General features: G+C 38.3%; 1 protein-coding gene across 2 annotated transcripts in view; it reads left to right on the top strand.

The window, feature by feature from the left end:
* Positions 1-14,190, top strand: part of plod2 (procollagen-lysine, 2-oxoglutarate 5-dioxygenase 2) — a 30,778-nt gene that overhangs the window by 11,526 nt on the left and 5,062 nt on the right. Inside the window, exons 4-16 of one of the 2 annotated variants that reach the window (XM_017406717.3) lie at positions 715-878; positions 4,387-4,499; positions 4,586-4,649; positions 4,888-4,985; positions 5,989-6,090; positions 7,940-8,065; positions 8,156-8,277; positions 8,864-8,968; positions 9,875-10,000; positions 10,520-10,661; positions 11,300-11,362; positions 13,769-13,882; positions 14,106-14,171. In XM_017406717.3, the coding sequence (XP_017262206.1) occupies positions 715-878; positions 4,387-4,499; positions 4,586-4,649; positions 4,888-4,985; positions 5,989-6,090; positions 7,940-8,065; positions 8,156-8,277; positions 8,864-8,968; positions 9,875-10,000; positions 10,520-10,661; positions 11,300-11,362; positions 13,769-13,882; positions 14,106-14,171 (1,405 nt within the window). The remainder of the gene's footprint in view (positions 1-714; positions 879-4,386; positions 4,500-4,585; positions 4,650-4,887; positions 4,986-5,988; positions 6,091-7,939; positions 8,066-8,155; positions 8,278-8,863; positions 8,969-9,874; positions 10,001-10,519; positions 10,662-11,299; positions 11,363-13,768; positions 13,883-14,105; positions 14,172-14,190) is intronic. The other variant, XM_017406718.3, reaches the window with a different exon arrangement.

Below are 14,190 nucleotides of genomic sequence, written 5' to 3'. Positions count from 1 at the left end.
TTATTTCCACAAACTTGTCAGACACTGACTAAAGTGCTTTCTAGGACTACAGATATATTTATAATAGAGCAATCCTCATTATTTATGACGTAACAAGACAGAGGATAGGCGGATGAACATACGTATGTCTGCCAGATGTGGACAGACCATACTGATTTCCTCCCCTAATCCTTGCTTTGCTTTTATTTTTGCTGACAATTTATAAAAAACTTGTTTTATAGTGCAATAATTCTTTTCTTTTTTTTCTTTTAAGTACATCAATTTTAAATTCGAACATGTACTTGTACTTGTAAACAGAATCAAACCCGTATTTGTTAAGCTGGTGGTACAATAAGGATTCAACTTTTAGACTGATGGGGTTTCACAACTTAAAGCTGTAAAAGCAAACTCATCTAGAAACTATTTATTAAGCAGAATGCTTAAAAAGAAGCATTTATGGATGGTGTGTTTTTCTTTGTTCTTCTGCCCATTTATCATCAGTTTGTGAGGGTTTTTTTTGTATTAGTGTCTGGCAGTTGTTTTGAAAACACCTTCCTGTACAAACTTGCAGAAATCTCGCATTCTCAAATCATGAGGAATGCCTCCTGTTTACATTTAGATTCCTATCTGTCTCAGGTAAAATGCAATGAAACATGTTGAGGAAAAAGACTGCTCCTTAAGGATAAATAAAAGAATAATGATCTATTATATTTTATCTTTACTCCTCCCTTCTAGCTATGATCTTATCTTTGCTGGGGGACCAGAGGAGATTCTCAGGAAGTTTCATCAAGCCAATCACAAAGTTCTTTTTGCTGCAGAGGGACTGGTATGGCCAGATAAACGCCTAGCTGACAAGTATCCCTCAGTCCGCAGCGGCAAGCGCTACCTCAACTCTGGAGGTGGGTTCCAAAATGTTTTGACACTTTGTTGGAAGTTCAGCTGCTGACTTCATGCTGTTGACTCTGTGTTAAAGTAATCATTTTAGAGAAGCTGAATCTGTCAGAAGTAAAGACGTGCAGTGGTTAACCAGTCTATAAAAAACTGCATCTCAAAATAATAGAACAATTTCAGAATAATGTTCCTCAATGGAAAATTGGTTAGTCTTTGAATATGGCATTGTAGTAGTTCATAGTATCATCAAAAGAGAAAACTCTCTGTGCACAAAGGACAAGGCTGAAAGCCAATAATGGATGCTGTGCTTTTTGGGCCCTAAAGTGGTACTGTCATAAAATCAGGTCTGATTCTGTTATGGACATCACTGCATGGGCACTTCCATGCACATGAACACTTCCACAAATCGTTGTCTGTAAACACAGTTTGCTGTGTTGTCCACAAATGCTGGTCTGTCATGCCAAGAAGAAGCCATATGTCAGTACTTTTCAGAAACACAGCTGTCTTCTTTGCACCAAAGTTAATTTAAAATGGACTGAGGCAAAGTTAGAAACTGTTATGTGGTCAGGCAAATTATAATTTAATTATTTATTTGGAAACCACAGACACCATATCCTTTGTTCTAAAGATGAGCTGAACCATCTGGGCACAGTTCAAAAGCTTGCCTCTCTGATGGTATGGAGGCGCATTTGTGCCTCTGGCATGGGCAGCTTAAGCATCTGGAATGGCATCATCAATGCAGAACAGTCTATTCAGGTTGTAGATTAACATAGTCTCCCATTCAAGCAAAGAAAACCCAGAACTGTTGAACTGCTAGAATCCTTAATCTGACAAGAATTGAACATTTACCTCTGAAAACACCAGCAACTGGTCTCCTCAGTTCCTGGACTTTTAAAGACTGTTGTTAAAATAGGGAGTGTATCACAGTGATAAACATAGCCCATCATGATTTTTTTGAGATGCATTGCTGACATAAAATTCAAATGACCTTATTTATGTATTTTTTATGTCAAAATATGATATGTCTACGATCTTCTACTGTATGCTTATGAAATCTGCAAATCATTGCATTGTGTTCTTATTTAGGTTGTACACAATGTTCTAGCTTTTCCAAATTTGGGGTTGTACAACTCACACAGATCAAAGTATGATACATTGAGTGTGTTTGATATGTCACCCACCCCAACTCTTAAGTTTGTGGGAACTAGCGGCGTTGGCACATAAACAATTTCTACATCAGCAGCAAAGTCTGGTTGAAGCAATCCACAGTAATTATGAGCATAGAAAAAACAAATTCAAGGCATCGGCTCCAATTAAAGCTGATGAGGTTTTAGTTGGTCGAGAGGTAAATGGAGACATAACAATGAACTGTGACAAGACACCACAAATAAATCAGTGTTTGAAACATTTTAATTTATTGCAGATGGTATTGCTCTCTTCAGCAACAACAAGAGAACCAAACTATGCTCTAATGTGTGTATGTGCTAAATAACAACATGCTTTTTACTCAATAGACTTTGAGTTTGTGGGTGACATACTAAATTCTGTGCCTGGTTTACATTATACCCTCCCTGAACATGCACTGTAAATACTTTCACCCCGACTCTCATAGTTAATTCTAATATATACCATGTCTAACACTAGACTAAAATTTTAGTTTAACCAACTGAATGCATGTGACACAAATTTTGAGTTTAGCATGGTGGTTAACCTAAAATCCAGATTATTGAAGAATGATTGTGTTTTTCTTTTGTGTCTTGAAATTTTATACTAGAGTAGAATGGTGAAAAAAAAAAAAAAAAAAAACTACTCACCCAACCCATCTGGGTGCACTGGGTTTACAGATTCCACTGTAAGCAGCTGAACTCTGAAGACTTGCAGGCCTTGTTGGAATTCAGTGGGTTAAGCAGCAGTGGCCCCTCAGTATTATTAGTGTAAAGAGCGCGGAAGCAGCTATGAAAAACGGCAACAAACTTGTGTTAGTTTTAAAATCTGAAACCTCCTGGTTTTTATTACTATCTCTTGGTGTAAAAAGGGAAGTATATTTTCCCTGTAAACCTACTCTCTGAGGTATTTCCTCTCCACTGTGAACAGGATGTGGGAGAAGACCATTCATGTGAAAAATAACTGCATACTTAACTGTCTCTTTTTAGCAATCACCCTCCCTGTGTTTGCTCTGACAGATAGCTGCCTCACGTGTGGGGATGTATCTTGGCATATTGTGAATGTTACACTAAGTACACTTAAAGATGCTATAAGACGGCAAATAATACATGTTCATATCTGAAAAGCACCGCCAGCTGATTCCTGCCAGTTTCCCAGGACGCTGAATTGCTGCTTTCCTTGTGGTCATCAGTCTGGTCTGACCTCCCATAGTGGAGCCTGACTGTCTCAGGCTGATCAGAGACTGTATTTAGCATTCATTGTCATTGACTTGACATGTGGATTTGTCTTGGGCCCCCGAATGTGCCACAGTTTGCATGAAATTGCAGGCTTTGTTTGTATTTCCACGGCTACCGCCCAAGTGACCAGTGAGGAAAGTTTTATTGCATTTGGACACACAGTACTATGTCACAGAAAGTACAGCAATGTGGGATGAAATTGAGAGATAGAGGGTTTGTGTGTCTATGGGTGATTATTTATCATAGCAGCAAAAAGATGGCTTACAAAACTAACGGGATGAAACAAGTTACTTAAAATCGTTCAGTGTTAGGTGCTAAAAATATCAAGCGCTGCAGATGAAACTTTCCAAAGTTTCTACAGTACAAATAGCTTTTGCAATTTTTGTAGAGGGATTTTTTTTGAAAATGTTACCTAACAGAGTAGAGCAGACTTGTGCTTTTCCCTCAAAGATCAAGAGAATAAGGCTTGCAGTTTGCAGCAATTTCCCAGGATCTGCTGAGACGAACCGTCAACCAACAATATAATCTGCATAAAATTCACGGCTCGCTTTGAAAATTTTCTTGTTTCTGCCATTTCGATTATGTCATGTCTATCCGTTGACTTGTTTACATCGTCTGAGGTTTTTCTGAAATGATGGGATGTAAAACGACGCACACCAGCAACACAGCTAAACCCTGCAATCTGTTACTGTGGTCAGTAGCCTTGAGCAACATAGGCAGAAATAAAAAGGCGACTGAAGAGAAACTGACAGGGAGATTGTCATAAGAATGTGCTTTCAGAGTGTGTGAAATAGAAGTGCGTGCTGTTCCAGAAGCTCAGCTGGAAGTAAGACATGACAACAATTAACAAGTAGCTTTTTCTCACCTATTATTTCAATTTAGACACTGTTAGAGTGGAAAGTCTCTGCATTTTGCTTATGTGCTCAAGGTTATTGCCAGAAATCACACTTTATTTAAGGCATCCATGCCTCATTGGGTAAAATTGGAGGCCAGAAATTTAGCAGATGTAGTAAACTTGCCCACAATATATGGTCTTTTGTGTAGAGCCTTGTAAACATCTCTCACACAATCATTTACACATTGGTATGGTGTTCTCCCTTTTGATTTCTTGCAGGTATAATTGGCTATGCCACATACATCAACAGAATAGTTTCCCAGTGGAACCTCCATGAGAATGATGACGACCAGCTCTTCTACACCAAAATATACCTGGATCCATTACAGCGAGTAAGTTTGTGTGTGTCAACGCAATCAATTATTCAGACAAGTGATTTTGGACAGCCAAGCACATTTTCTTTGCTCAACTCTTACAGGAAAAACTCAATATGACTCTGGACCACAAGTGTCAGATTTTCCAGAACTTGAACGGGGCCGTTGGTGAGCAGTCAAATAAACTGATTTCTTTCATTTATTTTCCAGCTAATTTGTAAATCTTAAGCTTATTGTATAGTCGAGAAAAATGACACTTTGCATTAAAATGTTTTTTTCTGTACTGACTTTAACTTTTTAGCATTTTAAAAGAGCAGAACATTTAGTTTTGGCATTGAAAAACAACCATTTTTTTTTCAGTTCTCCTAACCTACTATTAAATATCTTGTGCTCACCCTTTTGGCAGATGAGGTGCTTCTCAAGTTTGGAACAGGCAGAGTAAGAGTAAGAAACACAGTGTACGACTCTTTGCCAGTTGTTGTCCATGGCAATGGAAACACCAAAGTGAGTAAGAAGTTCTGCCCATGGACACGACTAATGTAGTTTGCATATGGCACAGCGTGGCTACTTGAAATGAATTTGCTTCATGGGTTTCTTTTAGATCTTTGCCCAACAACCAGTCATCATGAACATTACATTTCACGTTAACCTACATTCTGACTCAGAAAAATGTAGCAGAAAGTTTTTGGGATGCTTTCCAGATATTCTGCTCATTATTCATTCAATTGAATGATGTAGTTCTTCTGGCCATGTGTTTCTTATTTGCTTCTTCACTCATTTTTACATGATAGATTCACAAAGTTCCCCAGATGTCTGAAAAATACTGAAAAATCACTCCATAAAGTTTTTCTGGTCTTTTCCTTCCTATAACTCATCCCAAACTTTGTTTCGTGATGAGCTGCATGTGTCTAAACCTGCTCAGCAATGAACCAAAACCACCAAACTATTGAGTCATTCCTCCCAGAGGCCTAAACAGCTGCAGGAGAGGCTCTAACTGGTAGAGCATGTAATCTATTTCCTAGGAGGCATTTCTGCAGTTTGAGTGACCCAGATCAATGTCTGGACATTATTTTATTAAAATTTTATCATTGTAGGCTCAGTCTGGTGACACAATCATAGTGGTAATGTCTACAGTCACAGTTTGGCATGAATTAGCATGGCCTCATGATGTGCATGTGTAATAGTCACTAAACACAAATAATACATGAGTGTGATCAGACTATGTGTTATCAATCACATGATTGCTCCATCTCAGAATTCAAAGATTTAATAGTCTGAAATCCAGGTATTTTTGTCCAATCTCCCCTTTTTATAATTTAAAACCATCATTTATGCAAACAAGAAAAAAATTAAAAGGGAGTGTATTTTTGAAGGATCAATAATCTGTACATTTGGTACCAAGAATGGCATTGTTTTTTGTGGGGCTTTTTTTCAAAAGTAACATTTTATTAAATATTCTAATTATAGCAAAAAAAGTCACCTTTCTCTGAATTCCCTCCCTCAACAGATGTACTTGAACTACTTGGCTAACTATGTGCCCAATGCATGGAACTACGAAAATGGCTGCAGCCATTGTGATGATGATCTTCTGGACCTGTCTCAGTTACAAGTATGTGATTTAGTAGGTTTCCACCTATTTGCCATGCTTGTTTTAAACTTGCTAATGTGGAAAAAAAGTTTGTCTTTAGCCTCGGTTTTTGTGTGAATTTAGGAAAGACTGAAACAGTTTCTGTCTTTCAAAGTGTTTTCTGTTGTGAGCTTATCTGTCTGTTAATGATTGTCTAGACTCTAGACAGTAGGAATATACCCCATTTTTTACACATAAGCAAACAGTTGAGTTNCCGCGGAGGCACCCATCACTGCGAAGAACGGTGCGTATTCGGGGCTTGAGCTCGACATTCTTTCTCACTCTGTATTTAAAAAAAATAAAAATAAAGAAATAGGTTCATCCTTTTCGACCTTTTTCAAAGAGCACAAGTATGAGGTGAACTGCTTTAGGGAAAAGGGAAGCCTTGCATGGCTGTGGTGCAGGATATGGTTTCTGAGGTTTTCAGAAGGGCTCATTTAAAGGGGTGTCACTGTTGACCAGGCTGCATTTTGGTTTGCTCCTCTGTATGCCTTTTTTTGCACTATAGTGAGTTACAGTGGTTATGCTGAAAATTTGTCAGACTTGAGCCAAGGCTGGAGTCGGGCAAGACTTGCAGGCTTTAGGAAATGTCTCTGACTATGTGGTTGCAGCTGTCAAGAATGCCACCAGTCTGCTTTGCTTTTGCTTTTGGATATTACCCTAAAGCAAAAAAAAAAAAAAAAGAATAAGTTATTTTTAATTGTTCTTTAAAAGCAAAAGTGTTACAAATTTTTCCTCCTAGATCAATAAAAGATAGAGATTACTGAGGTACCTATTCTTAAAATTTGCTGTAAGTTGCAGACTCTATAAATACATATGCTTAATTACCAGCAGCTAAGTTAGAAAAAAATCAACTAAATAAAAGGATTCCTGATTACCTTCCCCACTGAACTAAGTAAACACTGCCATAATAAAAAGGGCAAGTCAGGGAAAGCATACTGTTCCACGTTGTCCCTCTGTTTATTTGGGACAGAAACTCTTGGAAGATCAGGTCATGTGGGAACAGTGGTCACACTGTGTCCAGACCTTTCTGGTGGGGTGAACTTAGTTCACAGTCAGTCCTCTGTGGCTCGCTGTGCACTTTTGTTTTGAACTTTTGACACTTTAAGTGTTACACTGCTGAAGGACCAGTTCTGTGCCTGCCAGCCAGAGAACTTCACAACTTGCTATCCTTTTGTCTGCATCAAACAAAAGCTTGGATGTTTCTTTTTACTGCTGTGTATAATTGCTTTACTTGTGTTTTTTGTGTGCCATCTTTGCCACTTCATTTGTTTGCCAGTCTGCTGGCAGCCAAATGAAGGTTTCCCCAAGCATCAAACCAAAAGTAGTCATTGTGGAACTTGAAAATTAGATGGTATTGCTGGGATTGCTTTTCATCCCTGACCCAGACCTTTGCTGTGAACTGGTCAAGAAGATCACAAGTCCAGACTGGCGTGTGTGGGCTGGAGCCGAGTGTCATGGGAAAGTTTTTCTTCTTCTCTGTCTCTTCCTTTATTTCGCTCTGTTTCTTTGGTGCCCCACGAGTTCTTCTGTGCACAAGTCTTTCAAATGCTAAATGCAAAGTATGCCCATAATCTTCATGAAAATTTTAAATAATGTAAAAGCTTGACATATGGTACATTTCAAACATGTAGGATTGCAATGGGCAATAACCAAAATCATTGTTGACGCAGTTGAGGAGAAAAATGTAAAACATCTGCAGCAGATTTACAGTATATTTATGAGAGAACTAAAGTGTAAATATCACCTTTGACTTATGTTAAACAACGTTGCGTTACTGCGACAAGTTGTTTGAAATAGAAATAATTTGTCTTTTCTCTAATCTATACAGGAGTATCCAAATGTGTTGGTGGGAGTGTTCATTGAGCAGCCAACTCCGTTTCTGCCTGAATTCTTCCAGCGGCTGCTGACTCTGGACTATCCAAAAGATAAACTGAAACTTTTTGTTCACAACAATGTGAGTGCATGCAGCTGCTCTAAGATTTACTTAAGCAACTGTGGATTGCATGGATCCTCTTAACGTCATTAATGTTTGCTTCTTGCTCAGGAGGTTTACCATGAAAAGCACATCCAGAAATTCTGGGAGGAGAATAGGAATGTGTTCAACAGTTTCAAGGTTGTGGGGCCAGAAGAAAACTTGAGCCAAGGAGAGGCCAGGAACATGGGAATGTATGTGTGCATACTATAAGTCAAACAGAATCTGTTTGAAGAACAGAATTGATTAAACTTGAGCATAATAGTATTTAATTCAAGACAGAGGAAAGAAAACATGGAGAAAGTTAAAAAAAGGAGCCTATACAGGTTACCAAGTGTACAGAGACAGTAATTTACCGACAGATGGCTTCTCCAGGAAACAGCACAAGATTTACTATCCATCCTGGAGTGGTTTGGATTTTTCAAGGAAGTTGTTGAACAAACTTGAAAATTTCCAAAACTTACTTTTCCTTAAGCATTGACACAAAAGATAGCTGGACTATAATTTAACTTCAACACTTGTGTGTCTAAAGGAGGATCCACAACTACAAAAGCATTAAGTAAACCGGCCACATTGCAACAGACTGTCTTCTTCATTTCTCAATTCAGTCTCATACAATAGAAAAATGCATAAAGTGGAGATTTAAAAACTCTTATTGGAACATTTTACTCAAATAGTAACTTGCCTGATTGTAGTTTTATTGATTTATTTTTGCCTATACTTTAAAACACTACTAGTGTTGTATATTAATTATATATTTATGTGTATTTTAATTTTCAGGGATCTTTGTCGTAAGGACGTCACGTGCAACTACTACTTCAGCATAGATTCAGATGTCATGCTCACCAATCGACAGACATTGAAGCTGCTCATTGAGCAAAACAGGTAATCTTACACTAACTAGCTGCCGTGATCGTTCAAGTGTTGAAATTATCACTTAAGTGGCAAACCCACAGAAACTTTACAGGGCAAGTTAATTAAAGTTTTAAAATACCCTGCTCTGGCTTCCTGTTTTTGCCCGGCCACATGGAAACACTGAAGGAGAATGTCACACCAACCCAGAAATGCCGCTTAGCATTACACAAAAAAACAAACACACAAACCCTTTTATTCTCCTTTATGGCTCACGATTGGGCAGGAACCTTCCCATAAACTGGATGTCACTGTGGCTTTAGCAGTGGAATTGTAACTGACTGGAGGCATGCAAAGCAAAATGACTTTTTCGAGGATATTTAAAGGCAGCATGAGAATTCACTGCTGGCATAAGGGTCTGTGGGAGAAAACCAAGACGATGTGGTTTGCAACAGTCTGTCATAATGCATTCATTTGCATAAATGCTAACCAACACTATGATTTATATTGAAATTATTTTAAGCCTATCCTTTTTTTTTAAATAAAAAAAGAACATTTCATCATACTTTTTTTTAGATTTTCTAGATTGAAGATTTAATAGGAAAAACATATGTATTATAATCATAATTCTTAAAAATAAAAAATAATTAGATGTATAATGAAAAGCACTTATGAAGCAAGACATGCTTGCTTTGCTTTATTTAAAAATTTAGTCCAGCATAATGGCCAGATCTGGTTTGCATTATGCATGTCTACGCTCTGTTACTGTATTAGAACTGTTTTTTTTTTCCCAGGTTATTCTGTCCGAAGCATCACAATGGTTTTACCACTCAAAGAACCAGAACATTAGGCAGTTGGCTGTCTGTGATGTTTCCCCAAGTTTTATCTGTTCTGACAGAAATACTCTTTCTTTCCACTCTGCCTTTTGCTTCTCCACAGAAAAATAATTGGTCCCCTTGTCACTCGTCACAGCAAGCTGTGGTCCAACTTCTGGGGAGCCTTGAGTCTGGATGGGTATTATGCACGCTCCGAGGATTATGTTGACATTGTACAAAGAAAACGCATGTAAGTCACAAACAGGTCCAAAGCAATTTCTGGTTATGTTTCACCCTCACCTGCATTTTAGATTCTGATTTCTGAGAAAATATATGAAACATGTCCTGTTTTTCTGAAACCCAAAATGCATATTTAAAGACTTATTAAAGCTTCAATCTATCCAAGAAGTAATTTACAGAGCAATAAAGCATGTGGTGTGAAAATCATTACAGTCAAATTTTACTTTTTTTTTCTTACTGTTCAAAAATAAGTTTGCATCCAGATATTGCAATAGAACTCTCACTAACCTCAACACATGTGCATCCCCCACAGCTATTGTCTGCTATGCAATCTGAGACAAATATACCAAACAAACAGACACCAAAGTCTCCAAATACCACACTGTACTAACTTATTTTACCACACAGTCTCTCTTATTCACTAAATCCTAAATCATAGACAGAGTGAATAATAACTTAAGCAAAGTCTCTTCAAAAATGCAAATTTTGAATGCAAAATGACACGTTCTCTGTACCTTGCTGTTTCAAGGGGTGTGTGGAACATTCCTTTCATGGCACATATATACCTCATCAAGGGCAGCGTCTTAAGGAATGAACTTAAAGAAAGGAACTACTTTGTTCTGGAGAAACTGGATCCAGATATGGCTCTGTGTAGAAATGCCAGAGAAATGGTAAGATGGCATAACATTCTGTTCTAGAGCATTAAAGATGGTGCATACGATTATTGTTTAAACATTAAAAAGACTCAACACAGCAAGTTGACAGATGCTATGAATCTAATTCTTAACAAAAGTCAACAGCTCAGTGGAAACCGAAGACAGGAGAGTATGAGTGTTTCAAAATGTCCTTGTCTGTCATTGAGGCATGACCCTCTCTGCGTTCATAGTTTGCCTACGGTGCATTAAGGTTTTCTGCTCCACTTGTTTCCATCATTCTTCACTTTCTTTTACCTTCAGTGTTATGACCTCAGTGAGTTGCAATGTCTGGCTTGCCAGCAGACAACATTTGTCTTGTCTTTTACACATGTTCACCTGTAAACTGTTCACTCAGCTGTGCTCGGTGTCGCCTATATGTTGCCTCTGTTCAACCTGAGCAGCTACCCTGCATGCTTTCCTTCAATATTAACCCACAAAAACATCAGCTTCAGAGGGATTCTTGCTTCCTTTTTCATTCAGGTGCATTTCTGCTCCTCCTAAGTTCGGATATACAGTATGTGACATGTGCACATTTCAGCTGTCACTGTGTCTTTTATATTCAAATAATGCAGTTTATGTAATCATATTTACATGATCCTTTTCCTTTATTTTAGACCAGTCACAGAGAAAAAGACTCCCCTTCTCCGGAATCATTCCATATGCTCAGGCCGCCAAAGGTCTCCTTTTACTTTTTTATGCTTTCGGAAACATCCATTTCCAATGGCATAGCTCTCAGAAATGAATGAATTTGGGTTTATTTTAAAGACAAACTTTTTTTTTTATGTTTTGGTTGATTAGAAGAATTCTCAGCAGCAAGAAGTCAAATTTTGTTTAGGTTTTGATGTTGTTAATATAAAAAAATGTTTTTTCTTTTGGAAATTACATTGATATTGGATCATAATGCACTATCTAACAAAAAAGTGAAGCACCCAGATGGAAAATATGAAATGGCCCATGTTGAAAAGCCACATGACTGCAGTGGTTACAATACCAAATCTAATGAATCACAGAGTTGGCAGCACGGTCACTCTGTTGGCCCCATGTCAGTAGGGTGTGGTATCGGTCCTGGATACAAGGGGCAATTCAGCATAGAAAGACATCACACAGCTGCTGTATTGTCTTCTGCAGTAAGTCAGCCGACAGCTGCTGTAATCAGATCAGCAATGGGTTGAAATTAACATCAGAGTTGATTCCACGCATTTTTTTGGGGAAAGATTGTGGGACCCGGCTGGCCACAGAAGGACCTTAACATGATGTAGGTAGTTCATAAATAAACGTTGTGTGGACATGCATTGTCTAGTTGAAAGACTGTACCAGGGTACTGTCTTAGCAAGGGTAGGAAATGCAGATGCAGGATGTCAACTATGTAGTTCTGTGCTGCCAGCGTCCCCTTAATCACTTCCAGATTTGACCTGAAGTCATAACCTGTGGTGTCCTACACCATGATTTGAGGAGTAACACCAGTGTGTTTCTTCACAACATTAACAAAACTGGTTCCCTCCTCTCTGTGCCCATAAGCTCAAACAATAGTTATATGTGGTAATGCAGAACTTGATCCAATGCATCTCTTCATTAGTTCATGGCTCCACTCTGGGGTTAATGGCAGTCTATGAATGGAACAGTGAAGACAAAGTCCAGCTGATGCCAGTTGTTGAGACACAATGTAAGATGACATGGGATGTTTTAAAGTATGTGATATCTATGTCTGGATGGCAACACAAATGTCTTGGGGTTCTGTAATGCTTGGGCCATGATATGGCAATCTTAGTCTGGTTTGTCTTGAGCAAACATAATTTTCAGGATGTGTGTGGGTGCTCTTACATACCCATTTGTTTCAACATCAGGCCCCTGTGACATTTGTACCTCCCACATGCTGGGTAATTTCACATTATGTCCACCCGACCTGATGCAAACCCACAATGTGACTCTTATCAAACGCTGTAAAGGGCTGGTAATGGTGTCTAATGTATTTACAAGGCATACTCTGTGTCTTTTGACCTTCACTCACTGTTTAGATTGACTGTTAGATGCTCCAGCAACTGCTTGATAACACCGTCCTTCCACTCATGGCACCAGCACTTATGTCTCTTGGAGCCAGTTCTAGAAGTGCCAGTCCCTTGCAAATCATATAATTTATATTCCCATCACTGGCCTACATGTGTACAATATTAGACATAAATTGGACCATTCCTTCTTGGTGCTTCACTATTTTGGGGTGTGTATTTTAATAATTAGGTGCTGTCAATGTTGCTGCCTATATCACAGCACAGTAATATAGAATGGGTGGTAGCTCTTTGGAAATTGATGTTGACCATTTGTGTGGTGTTACAAATTTACATTTATAAGCAGATTTGTCTCAGTTAGAGTGAGAGAGACTTGTTTGAGCTTTTTCAATAGTTACCTTCAAGACAAGATCCCAAATCAGGTTGGAGAGTCAATCCATTTGCAAGTCCCCTGTCCTGATGCTTTACCCTAAAAATCTAAACATCACAGCAAACATGTGTAACCAGCTTTCCCCTCCACTGAACACACTGACTGATTGACTGATCTCAGACTAGGCTCACTGCAATGCATCTGGTCCAAATCACAGCTTTTACAAGATGATTTCAGACATTAGCAATTTGGAAACTTGCGCCACAAAATTGCAGAACGATGAATTTTTTTGCAGTTATCAAAGCCTAGTCTGATAGTGAGTCCAGAACCACTCCTACACAACATCCCCCCATGCTTCACCTTAGACAGATTATCTTTTCCAGACATGCTTTATCCCAAGCTGTCCTACTGTTCCTGCCTCCCTCCCTTATGACTGTACCTTGACCATAGCAAGGCAAGTCAGGGAAGCCTGTTCATAAATAATCTCAGATTATTTATATACTCCTTTTGTGCGTTTAAACTCAAAGTTAAATGTGTTTAAATACACAGAAATATTTTTTTCTTTTTGCTCAATGCAATTAGAAACCACTTACGAGTTTACTTTGCTGTAATTCTGCATGTATCATAGTTATACATATTTTGTGTGTGACATTACAAATTGTTTCTCTCTAATTTATATAAAACTAAGACATTTTCTTTGTTTGCTGCAGGGAGTTTTCATGTACATAACCAACCGTTATGACTTTGGAAGGCTCATTTCTACAGCCAATTATAACATTTCTCATTACAACAGCGACTTGTGGCAAATATTTGAAAACCCGGTGGTAAGTCATTATAATCTAAAAAAGATTTTTGTCATAATGAAAGAATTAGACACATGAGACAATATGAGACTCGAGTGTGTGAAATTTCCAGACTGATTGGGCTACTTTTGGGAACAAAAGCTTGGAGCTGTCCTGTGGGAAGGAGGGATTAGCTTTGTGAGGTATGCAGGTCATCAAGCAGTCCAAAGAATGCCTACTTATCTGAAAATCTCTCTGTCTGCAGGACTGGAAAGAGAAGTACATCCACCAAAACTACACTCAGATTTTCACTGACAACTTCTTGGAGGAGGTTTTGTATTGATATTTTT

Source organism: Kryptolebias marmoratus, linkage group LG21 (assembly GCF_001649575.2).
Source record: "Kryptolebias marmoratus isolate JLee-2015 linkage group LG21, ASM164957v2, whole genome shotgun sequence".
Taxonomy (NCBI): domain Eukaryota; kingdom Metazoa; phylum Chordata; class Actinopteri; order Cyprinodontiformes; family Rivulidae; genus Kryptolebias; species Kryptolebias marmoratus.
This window is presented reverse-complemented; position numbering and strand designations above follow the sequence as displayed.